This window comes from Balearica regulorum, chromosome 5, assembly GCF_011004875.1.
Source record: "Balearica regulorum gibbericeps isolate bBalReg1 chromosome 5, bBalReg1.pri, whole genome shotgun sequence".
Lineage (NCBI taxonomy): Eukaryota > Metazoa > Chordata > Aves > Gruiformes > Gruidae > Balearica > Balearica regulorum.
The window spans coordinates 65,565,979-65,577,945 of record NC_046188.1 but is presented as its reverse complement, the minus strand read 5'-3'; the positions used below and the strand labels follow the sequence as shown (position 1 = coordinate 65,577,945).

Genomic DNA, 11,967 nt, shown 5'->3' with positions numbered 1-11,967 from the left:
CTCTCCAGGGAAAATAAGAGCTAGATTCTCAGCGTTGATTGTGCTGCAACAAACGTCCCTCATCTATCAAAGCTGTGGCTGAAGGCCACTAGTTTGATGTTAGAACTAGACTTTCATAGTTTTGGCACTTCTAAATAATCAAAGACAGCTTGACATTGGGGAAAGGGATTACAGATGCTGCTGAGTATGGAAGAGAAGCGACACAGCTTTGGGCATTTGGCAAATGTTACTGCACTGTAACAAACCCACCTAGGTAGTACAGAAGCTTTAGGAAATGAACCATCCAAGAGATGACATAAGAAGCTGCTTTTTGTTTTTCAAAATTCTCAGAAGTGCAGCATTGCCCTCTTGTGGTAATAAATGAGAACAATTAGTAACAGTATTTTTAATTTAATGTTTAACTTCCAGTATTCATTATAAATACTTACAGACTGAAAAGAAATCCACATCAGAAAATAAGGAGAACAATTATTAGACTTGGAACAGCTTTCTTGCTCTAAGTACACAGGGCTTATAAAGGTTTCTATTTTTTAACTAATGTCACAAAATGCTTCCATTTGTAAGGACTCACCATGAACCTGCTTTCTTTTTTGAAAAAGGCACTAAATCCCTAAGCAGTTGAAAAGTCATTAGGAAACTGAAGAGAAATGCTGTCGTTCACATATTCAAATATACATGTTTATGAACAACTTTTTACATGAGGACTTAGAGGAAAGTTTAATTGTAGAGTTTGAAATAAGCGTCAGAAACAACACGTCTGCACCGGAGCTGTGCCTAAGCCAGTCATACGCAGACACATATACATCAACTGACCAGACAGACTGACTACAGCTAACGAGGCCGCTTCCATGTGAGAAAATTCATCTCGCTGTCTTAACAGGGAAGCAATAAAACATGCACATAAAATAAATAAAATTGGCCAAAACTTAGTGTTCAGAGTTAATTCTTAAGTTTCTTAGTGTATGTTTCAACACCTGTCCTCCCACAATGGCAAAGTACTGCTGAGTCTTCATATGCAAACAGCAAAAGCCACATGATGAGTAAGTGCCACTTGGCTGCAGAAACTGGCAAGTTACTGGCAGTAAACATCAATCTTCTCTCCAGAAGTCATACTTCTTTATCCAACCTGCCACTAAAGACAAAAACAACAAAACACCCCACAGGTTTGTATGAAGATAGTGGAAAGAAAGGAAAACAACCAAACAAAATAAGCCTAAATACCACAACGTTGTCTAAGGATGATAAATTCCCCACTCTAACACCTTTCATATCTAGCAAGTGGGGGACATGCAGCCCACCAGGGTCAGCTTATACAAACTCCTGCCCCCGGAATCGTCCATGGCAATGAGGGAAAGAGATGAAGGCTTATGAAGCCTGTGTTTCAATAGCCAGATGGATCTATTGCCTCAGAGAGATTCTAATTCTTCATTTAATCTCTGCCTGGCCTTCTGAGACAAAGTTAACATTAGAAAAGTAGTAGTAGCAGCAAGGTTCATCAGTATCTAGGCCAACGCTGTATGTTCCTTTTGTGAAGAGAGACGGATGCATGAAACCCAAAGCCATTTCCCTACTGAGTTCAAACTTTTTCTATGAACTCTGAGGGAAGAGAGACAATCTCAACCAGTACTGCAAAGGGACACTGAGTACAGGTCAACTCAGTGAGGAGGTCACCAGTGCTGAGAGTACTGTAGGACTGATGCATTGTAGCTGCAGAAACTGGGCAAGAAGGGGGGGTGGGGGGGGAAGCTCTCTGCCATCCTTGCTGTCTGTGTGTCCCAGAAATGAAGTCTCACTGAGAACACTGTGATAATGACACATGCTTCCATTTCTACTCCCTCTCCCTTCCTCTTGTTTTTTTTCTCCACACATAGTCACTCTTGTAGATGACAACAAAACAGGGTTTTCTCAGTGAATACAAGGACAGCTGCATCATGTTGTTTCTTTTTTGAACTTACTCTCAGTCCTCCTTCTCCTCCAGAACCTGAAGCTGCAATTCTTTTTTCTATTTCTTCCTGTTTCTTCTTCTTTTGCTCTACAGAGTAAGCATTCTTAATACCTCGAGAGGAAGCCTGGGAGAAAAGACATTTGGGTAAGACTAGTTAGCAATTTTTCTGGATAGAAACCAAACTGCAAGTCTTGGCAACAGCATTTTGTGAACTCTGGTCTGCGTGAAAAGACTGAAACATTAAGTAGTGCTATTATTACATAAACCCAGACCTTTCAGGATGCTTCTTCATACTGTGAGCTCTTGGCCCCATAGGTGTGTGAGGGCTTTGTTTCCATATTGTTAGTACAACCAGGTGAACATATTTAATGCAACTATGTGTACCTGCTTTGCATCCTAAGATGCAGAACCAGAAATTCCCTTCCCAAAAGTCCCATAAATTTTAAGTCTGTGTTTTTTCCAGTGTCAGGGCCTATTCTTGTCCTCACAAAGAGAATTAACTGGGAAGAGACAACTCGGGCAGATGGGATTTCCCAGGACTTAGCTGTTTCATCATCAGTTCCTTTCTTCCATTTCTTTCTATCAAAAGGTTATGTAAAGATAGGATACAGATGATGGAAATCATAATGACAGCTTCTATTCCAACACTCAATAAGCAGACAAAGTCACAAGCTCTGTATAGTGACTACAGAAATCGATGGGAACTTTACATGCAGGGAACGAAAAGGTCATGCTACCAGTGCTAGCCCAGGCTGTAAGAACTCCCACTTCTAAATTGTCATCTGAGACATAACCTGTGTGATAGTCTACTCTTCAAGCTTCACAGGATGTGTGGACAGCAGCAGTACACAGATGAGAAACCTGTTGTCAACTGCCTGCTTCTTGGTGATGGTCTGATGAGGTCCTAGACTAGATGGTAGGGATATTACAACTACAGGCAAACAGTGAACACTGTGAACCTACAGAGAAAATGTTTCAAAAAGTGATTCTTAGCTAAGTTTAGGGTTATGATACTACAGTATAAGCCACGCACAAGATGTTAAATCTACCAAGGGAAAACAGCAACGCCCTGATGACAAGCACAGTTCTCAGTGGGCTACCAACGCAAATCTTACCAACAAATACTAACTTATTGAGCCTCCATGATTTCTAGCTTTTAGGCAACTGGCTTTCCAAGCAAGTTAGGTACCCAGACTTAGGTACAGCACCCCAAAAGGAGGAACACCTCACATGTCTTGAGGCTGAATAATGAGCAGTTGAGAAGCACGTACAGGAAAACACTGAGCAGAGAAGGATGACTGAATTAGGCTGCTTGCCAGACATCTCCATCACCCAACATTCAGAGGCTAAAATGCTCTCAAAGATAGTCCTGAAAAATCCCGGTAGATGTTTTAGCTCTTTGTCTTTCCTTCCTCCCAGCAAAGTTTTCCAGCAATTTGAGCTGGATGGGGACATTCCCCTTTCACACACTTCTCAAAAGTGTATTTCCTACAGTTATGCCTAAAAAACCCTTTGCAATTTAAGATTACATGTGGATTGCTTTTAGTATGTGGTCTGACAAAAAATCAAGACTTTTTAAAAGACTCTGAAGCATCACTCAGCTGTGGCTCCAATTATTCACCAAAGTCCCCTAAAACCAAGTCAACGTGGTCCACACAGGTAATGGTGAACTTTTAATTTAATATATAGCGTCACTGACACTAATACAAACAACGCGTTCCTCTCTCTTCATAGTTCAGTTGTGATGTCCAAGATACATCTTACTGTAGATGTTGCATGACGTACGTTATAAGCCTTTTTTGAGGGGTATGGAAAGGAAGAAATAGGCTGGCTAGTTCTACATTCTGCTAGAACATTTGCATCCTACCCCTTCTAACTTTAAGGATAGTGAAGTAGAGAAAGCTTAGTAACCTTAGAAAGATAGAAGAATAAGTTAATACTACTCCTTTGCTGGAATTTGAGCTGAGAAACGTGTTCAGTTGTTGCCACATTGATAAACTGAACTTGCAAGTGCCCATAACCTGCATCTGTAAGAGAAGTACAAGTGCAGTACTGCTTGAAATTGCCGCTGCAATGTTGTTTGACAACTCTGGTTTGAAATATTTCTCAATCTCCTGTTTTCAAGTCTTATAATGGAGGAAAAAAAGTAATGGGGAACTTGCTCTTCAATTCTTATGTTGTTTTTTAACTACTGCAAAACTTTTCCCATCCAAACAAGCTGAGTTGTCTTGGAACGGTCTTTGAGCGCTTATGTAGCTATGAAACTCTACTGTATACAAAGGATGGTATACAGGTAAAACATTAATACCATGAAAATATTTAATGACAATTCCCACAATCCAGGCATGATATCCAGTGTTCCCACAGAAATCCTAGCTATTTTCCCCAATTTATTTCCACAGTTATTTCTCCCATAAACCAGTTACCAAAATATCTTTGGGATAAATGGCGTTTTATCAGACGTTACCTCCATCTGCCTCTTTTCAGCAGCTTCTGCTAGCTGTCTTCTTTTTATTTCCTAAATAAAATGTGAAAGACAGTGAAATTCTATTTCAAGACAGTCTGTACATCCTTTTGAAAGTCTTAATTTTTAAATATGACTCAAATCTGTAATGCAAACTGCCACAAAATGTCAACCTTAAGTCAATTAGCATCAGCTCTCCCTCCACTGCCAGTCTGCAAGAACAAAGTGGTTTTAGTGACTAATATGCTAGAAAAGCAGCTGCTGACGTATCTACAGTCAAACCCCGCCAGACGTCTGTATTCGGCTGTCTGCCTTACACCTTCACTTCAAAAAATTCAGCCTGGCGTGAAAGGCACGCACTGTGGAGTCTGAAAAGGGGACTGCTCGCTCCTCCAGGTGTAATGGGCTCCTTTTCTTCTCCCCAACACTACCCTCAGGTGAGGGCTACAAAAGCTTGGAGGTGGGTTCTTACCCACGCAGGAGAGATTTCATCCTGTGTAGGCTGGTTAACAGCGAGTATCCCTGTGCACTAAAGAGAAAAGCACGGGTTTTCCCCGTTTCTGGTTAAAATGAGGGTCCTCTTGGCCTCGATTATGGCACAAACCCCCTTCAGGTGAAGCTGCCGGTCTCCATACAGGTACCGACGAGTGAGGTGTGGGACAGACCAGCGGGAGGCTACGGGGCACCGGGCCCCAGGCTGCTGGGCGGCGGGTGCGGGCTGCCCCGGGCGGCCTCGGCCCTGGGAGCTCCCCCCTCCCGGGGCCGGGGTCGAAGGACGAGGTTGCCCCGCATAGCCGCTGCCTCGGGCACCCCTCCTGGGGCACTGCGGCAGCCATGAGGCCCTTCACCGAGGGCTGCCGCGGAGCCCCGCCGGCGGCGCAGGGAGGCCGCGGCCCGGCTGCCATTTTAAGGAAGGCGGCCCGTTCCCCCCACCTCGCCCCGGCGGGTAGGGCCGGTGCTTCCCCCCGCTCGTCCCCCCCGTCCCAGTGCTGCTAGGCGCCACCGCCCGCTCACAAACAACCGGCCGGAAGAAGAAAGGGGAGGAGGGGAAACCGACCCGGGGCCCGCCGCGGCCCCGCACTCACCGGGTCGGGCGTCTCCACCACGTCCTTGACGGCCCCCCCCATGCAGGGCAGGCACAGCCCCATGGCGAGCCCCACCACCGGCACGGCCCGCGACCGTTCGGGAGGAGGCGGTGGCGGCTGCCCCGCCCGCGGCCTCCGCCAGGCGCCGCGCTCCGGCAGGGCCCGCCCCGTCATGGGGCCGGGAGGGGCGCCCCGACGTGCCGCCGGGGGCGGGCATGGTCGGCCGGGGCCCGCCGGGGCCAGCGCGAAGGAGCCGGCTCGGTCGGGATCGCGCTAGGTCCCCCCTCGGGAATTAAACTACATGACATTCGTTCTGTTAGGGCAAAAGGAACAATAGGCTGAGAAATTTCCAGCGCGCTCTAGTAAACCTGGTTTAAACCTGATTTAACCCGGGATTCAGAGCCTGCTGGAAGTAGGGTTCGGCGGCGAGGACCGTCCCCGTTCCCCGGTGCGGTGCTGCCATCCTCTGGCGCCGAGCGGGGCCGGTGCGGCCGCACAGCGGGTACGGCCGCGGTGGCAGGAGAGCGCGGGGGTAGTGTGCTGCCTGCCGGGAGCGGGGGGCTCACCCCGGGGCTCAGCCGCCTTGTTTGAAGCCCTAAGACGGCTCTGGTGCTGGTGGTGACTCAAAAGGTTCTTCTGAAACCTAGTACTGGTTTGCTATCGCCGAACCCCTCGGTGCTCTCATAGGGCCCTAGCTTCCAGCATCTCCTCAGTCAGTACCGATAGCCCCTGCGGGCGCTGCATTTCCCTGACGAACAGCATGATCACCCGTGTGGTGATGGCGTGTCACGAGAGCTTCACGGCTGGGATGTACAGACCTGCGCAGGCCATTCCGGGTGGGGATGTACGGACCTGCGCAGGCCATTCCGGGTGGGGATGTACAGACCTGCGCAGGTCATTCCAGGTGGGGATGTACGGACCTGCGCAGGCCATTCCATGTGGGGATGTACGGACCTGCACAGGCCATTCCGGGTGGGGATGTACGGACCTGCGCAGCCCATCCCTCGTGCTGAGGCCAGATACGTATCTCTCTTATCCAGCAGCTTTTGGCCTTTTTGGCTTGCATGCGTAGCCAAGGAAAACATAAATTATTAGCAAAGCAATGTAAATAATGTTCATCCTGAGATGTATGTGATTTTTCCCCCCATTTTAATATTTTAAAATGCTCATCATTTTGAAAGCTCCTGTGTTTAGATGGATTAATGTTTTATTTTGCATTCAGTCTTTTGTTGTCTTTGGAATGGTTTGCTGTGGCTTACTGCCAGGAGCTACCATGCATGAATTTCTGTCCTTGCTGGCCTTCATTGGTTTCCTGTTTACTGATACCGAGTTTTCCAAAAGTCTTTTCCTCTTTTCTGGCTCTTCCACTGTTTCTCTTTTTCTTAAAATTTTGCCACCTTCTCTTCTAGTTATTTATAGTAGAATCCAGCATTACCCTATTCACAACATTTCCTGAATTTGAGTGTTGGTGTGTACATCCATCCCCAAGGATTATGTGAAGACTATAATTATGTATTCTGCATAAACAATGCAACATCTACCCAGCTGCTTTTCTGCCTCTGTGATTTTGAACAAGGTATATCTTTTTGCACCAATGTTCTTGCCCTATGATTTATTCCATGAGTCCATGATCTCCTACGTTGTTGTTAAGCACTAATTTAAGTTCTTGTGTTTGTTCCCGGCAGCTCTAATTAGCCATCAGAGAAGGTTATCCCATTGCTGAACTAAGTACTCCATGCAAGTCAGAACGTGGCCCTGAGCTTTCCGAACTGGACATCGCAAGTCTCGCTGTCACTGGGACGCTAATGAGACTGGTGGAAGGGGGAGCAGAAGGAGGCTCACCTGCCGCCCATCCCTCGCTAGCGAGGCTGAGATTGTCTGCAGGAGCACACAAAAGCTCTAGCAGAGGAGCTGGGCTGTGTTGGGTTGTTCCAGGAGCTGCAGCAGAGGTGCTGTAACTTCCCTGCTCCATGGTTGTGATTTAACTTTCTGCTTTGTAATGAAAACAGTATTTTAATTATTTTTAAAGTATCCAGATGCTACTGTTTTACGGTCATGTGGATTAAGTGATTAGTGTTTGTCAAGAGCCAGGTTAGAACTGAGGAGTTCTTGCCTGGTTGCTGTCCCCTGTTTGATCCATCAGGTGATAATCCCTGAGTGCGGCTAAAATAATTTTTACTGCATCTAAAAGGTTTAGAGGAAGACTGATGCATGCTTGGACAGAATTCTGCATCGAGAAGGAGAGCGCAGCTTTCTGGTAGTAGGAGCCGATAAGACACGTAGCTGAAAAGGTGAGTGCTTCAAGGAAAACTTCAGTTCTTTAGAAGGCAGCCAGAAAATTGGTTATTGAGAAGTAGCAGGAAATTCAGTAACTATTTTTTGTTCTATAACAAAGAGCTTATAGGTAACGCTGGCAATTTTCAAGGACGATGCTTTTACTGTGGAAGTTTGAGGGATAACCTTTGGTAAAGTCACTTAGATTGAGGTCCTTTAAGAACTGGTTCTTCTTGAGACTTTCTGGAATGAGCTTGAAGAAGTTCTGAGTATGTGTGGTTTGAAATGAAATCAACAAGATCTTTATGTGTTTGGATATACCAGCGGCACCTTGAAAATTAGATACAAATTCACAATTTTAGGATAAGTTGGGTGCTGTATGAGTGAGTGCTGTATTTACTCCCAGAGCCAGGTGAGGATTGATAGAGGGCTCTCTGGCCTGCCGCACTGGGGAAGCTGATTCTCCAGTGTGGTTATGTGATAGCACTAGTAAAACACAGACCTGCCCTGTGGTTTTTGGCTGAATTCACCCGTGTTGCCTCAGAAAACATATCTGAAAACATGCAGTGGCAGTTAACTGCCTCTCCCTTCCCTTTTAATCCTTAACACTCAATTTCTGCTTTTCTTTCTCCTGGAAACTTACTCCCTGTGTGAGGTGTGAGCAGTGCAGAGCATCCCTCCGTCCTTTGCTTGTAAAAGGGGTGAAGCTCATCTTCCATAAACACAGCGGTGATCACTTGACAGAGTCAAGCATGCTCTTCTCTGTTACAGGTCGCACCACTCTTTTGCTTGCTGAGTATTTCTTGAGGCTGTGAGATCAGAAATCTTATTGCCTGGTAGCTCAGTAGTGACAGATGATAGGGATCTTTTATTTGTTTTAGTGCTTCAGGGGCATTTTTGTCCATTTCCTCCACCCCGCCAAATAATACTGCTGCAGTGGAACAACACTTTGGTTACATAATCAACTTTACAAAACTCCAAAGATGTACTTAACGCTGACATTAATAGTAGTAGCACATGCTTTTCAATGGGGTTTCTAAGCTCGCCAATTTGATTTTTTTTTTTTTATTCATGTGATGAATTGTGTGTAGTGAGTTTTGAATATCTGATTTAACAAATTCATATTAAAAACATCACTGACCTTTCTGCAGTTTTTTGGCAGCTCCTTAGAAGAGGTGGCATTTGTGCAAGAATGGTGTTGAATTCCATCTTAGTCTGACTTTAGTCAATGTTGATTAGTCTCTAAATCTCTTATCTTCTTGCAATCCAGCAGGTGGTACTGTTGACCGGAAAATTTCCTGTGTTTCCCACATCTATAACCGCACCTCCGATTTATTGTTTTGTTTTGATATTACGGACAGTGTGGCTTTGAATAGGAATGAAGATGCTACTATCTGCTACATTTCTGGAAGTGTCAGAAAGCTTTTCTCAATTGACAAGGCCTGCAAAAAAACCCTGTTGTCACCCTGCGCTACTGTGTGCCTGAGATAATGCAGGTACAAGGGAAATTCCTTCAACAACCCTGGCCCAGTGATTCAGGTTGATGGCTTTCACTCCCAGGGTGAAGATTAGTCTTTGCATGGTACTTGGTCTGCCCCATAAATGGCTTTTTCAGTACCTCCATCTTCTGAAACACTTCGTATCGTTATGCCACTACAGAAGTGAATCTGTCGAGTACGAGGCCTAAGAGGGCACAGCAATTGTAGTGTTGATCTTTGGACGTGGGAACTTATCGATAATGGAGGATTCATGTTGTTATTGCACGTCAGCCTAGAGAGAGAATCCATTTCTGACTGATGGTTTAGCAAGTTACCATGTTTGTTTATTTAAAAAGTAAAGTAAAACTTATTGCTGGTTAAATTATAATTTGGAATTAACTCTTGAATGTTTAGTTACTTACCATATCTCTCTTCCAGCTGATAGGAATATTAATTTGAATTTTAAACTTGAAGAATCTTTCTCCAAGAAAAGGCAAGCGTCTATGAGAGTAGCTGTGACTCAATCATAACTGTGGTTTGGGAATCGGCAGTACTTGCTTTTGCCACAGGCAACTTTTAAAGCAACAAAGACGTGTAGCCCTTTCCAGGAAAGGCATGGAACAGCTTAGTGCCAGGCTGTTTACTGGAAAAGTGACTGCAGCATCTGTGGATATTTATATACGTCTTTGTGGACCTCATACGTTACTCTGTAGTCGCTAGCCATCAGTCTAAATATCAATAGGAAAGGACTGAAGCTAACCTATACAAAGGTTGTCATTGATTTCCATGAGAGCCAGCGCAGACCCAACGGGCGGTGATGTGCAGCGGGTGTCCGTCAGGTTTGGTTAGCGAGCTTCCAGGTCTGATGCTCTCCACAGCAGTTCTACTAAGTCAGTCCCACTTAAGTTATTTCTGCTCTGGCCGTATTGTTGTGTTCCGCCATCCTCTCTCCGAGTAGTAAATTAAAGGGGAAAATCAATTTCTGGTTGTAGAAGAGTTCTTGTCTCTGTGTAAATGCCACCTGCAATACAGGGAAACGTGCTTATGGAGGCCTATCAGCTAGAGAGCAGGAGGTTGGGCGGGCAGGGAGCGTTTCCACCTCTGTCCTCTTCAGGGCCATTCAAATGCTCTATAAAACGTGTATAATCCAGCCAAGAACCGGTTAGCCGCCAGGAACAGGCGGGCTCTGTTACGCCTGAGGCTCACTGAATATATTGAAGTTGGCAACAGTGCTGGTTTTAGATCCTCAGCTGCTTTGTTCTGGCTCCTTCGTTCTCAGGGTGTACAGGAACAGCCATGTGCATAAAGCCTTCTGTCCAAAGCACAGTTACTGAAGACGTGGACTCTGAATACGGATGTGAGGAGTTAATAATGCAGCTTTGATGGTTTTTAGTCGTAAAATTTGGTTAATAGGTGAGGAAGATTGACTCCTGCCACAGAGATCATGACACCTTAGGACATAAGTTCATTTTCGGATCAGTACGCTCTTATTAGTTCCATCAGAGTCCATGGTACAGAAAGATAAGGCTCTTTTCTTCCCGTTGCCGAATCAGGGTCTTAGTTATTGTACTTGTTTGTGGGCCAAGAGAAAAGAGACAGTTGCATAGGATGACCACAGTTCAGTGACTTTGTCTTCTTATAGGTCTGTATCTCAAGAGTTACATCCGATAAGAACCTTAGATTTGTGCCTGTCCTGAAACATGTGACAAGAAAATTTCTAGATAGTATCTGGTTTTGGACAATTCAGAAAACTAGTTGTAAATGACTGACTTTAGGCAAAATATATTTTATGTATGTGCGTAGTAGAATATTAGCAGTGAAATAATAATGAACTTTAATTTTTCCCTCTACTTAGATGTATATAATTCTGCACAAAATGTAAGGAAAGACGCGGGATCTGTAAGGAGCAGTTGGATGAAAATGCACAATTACTACTTTATAACAGATTAAATGTTGTCAACATCATTGGAAGTTTGAGAATTTTTTAAAGAATGTAGCAAGGCTGGGTTTTCTTTCTTTATTTAGTCTTCTAACTCATTCTAACCAGAGGTGAGTGACTGGTGCAGTGCTTAATTATAGATTAGAGGCGCAGATAGTCAGTGTTCACTTGGTGAGTTTCTATAATATTTTTTTATATTTTAGTTCACGGATTACCGTGAATGTCAGACTGCAACCCAAGCTCTGTATGATTTCTGAGAGTACAGCTTTTTTTTAAGGCCCATGAAAGCCGAGCTTTTTTTTAAGCGATGGCTTAACCTACTTCATAAGCTTTCAACTAATCTTGGTAGTTTTCCTTCATTAGCAATAAATCCCTTTCCATTAGTTGCACGTCTTTCCTCGTGGATTGTCACGATCGGTTCCACAGAAGCAAGACAGATTTTGAGGTTTAAGGATGTCGCTGGTTGGTGACTAAAAGCTTGAATACGGCACTATACTTTTTCCTTCTGTGTAAAAAAAAAAAAAAACCCATACGTTTGGAGCACTGGAATTTCTGGGCAAATTTAGTGTATAACTCGGCAATTTCATATCCTTGAATAAAGTCTGTAGAAGCACACGGAAGTCCCGCTCGACTGACTGTCCAGCATATAATGATAAACTCTGAATCCTGGTGAAGCTCCTTGCAATTTGTTTTCTAGCCAAAACAAAGAATGCTTTTAGGTACTGTGCTGAGCATCTTCATATGAGGCATTTATCAGTCCAGAATACCTCAGTTAGACGGTA

At 44.7% G+C, this 11,967-nt stretch overlaps 1 protein-coding gene across 1 annotated transcript; it reads right to left on the bottom strand.

Moving 5' to 3' along the window:
* Positions 1-207: 207 nt before the first annotated feature.
* SVIP (small VCP interacting protein) lies at positions 208-5,750 on the bottom strand. The gene is made up of 4 exons (XM_075755351.1): positions 5,495-5,750; positions 4,413-4,463; positions 1,956-2,069; positions 208-1,132 (listed from the first exon to the last, which is right to left on the bottom strand). Exons 1-4 carry the CDS (start codon positions 5,666-5,668, stop codon positions 1,118-1,120), a joined length of 354 nt encoding a protein of 117 aa, XP_075611466.1. The 5' UTR covers positions 5,669-5,750; the 3' UTR covers positions 208-1,117.
* Between the last annotated feature and the right edge of the window lie 6,217 nt (positions 5,751-11,967).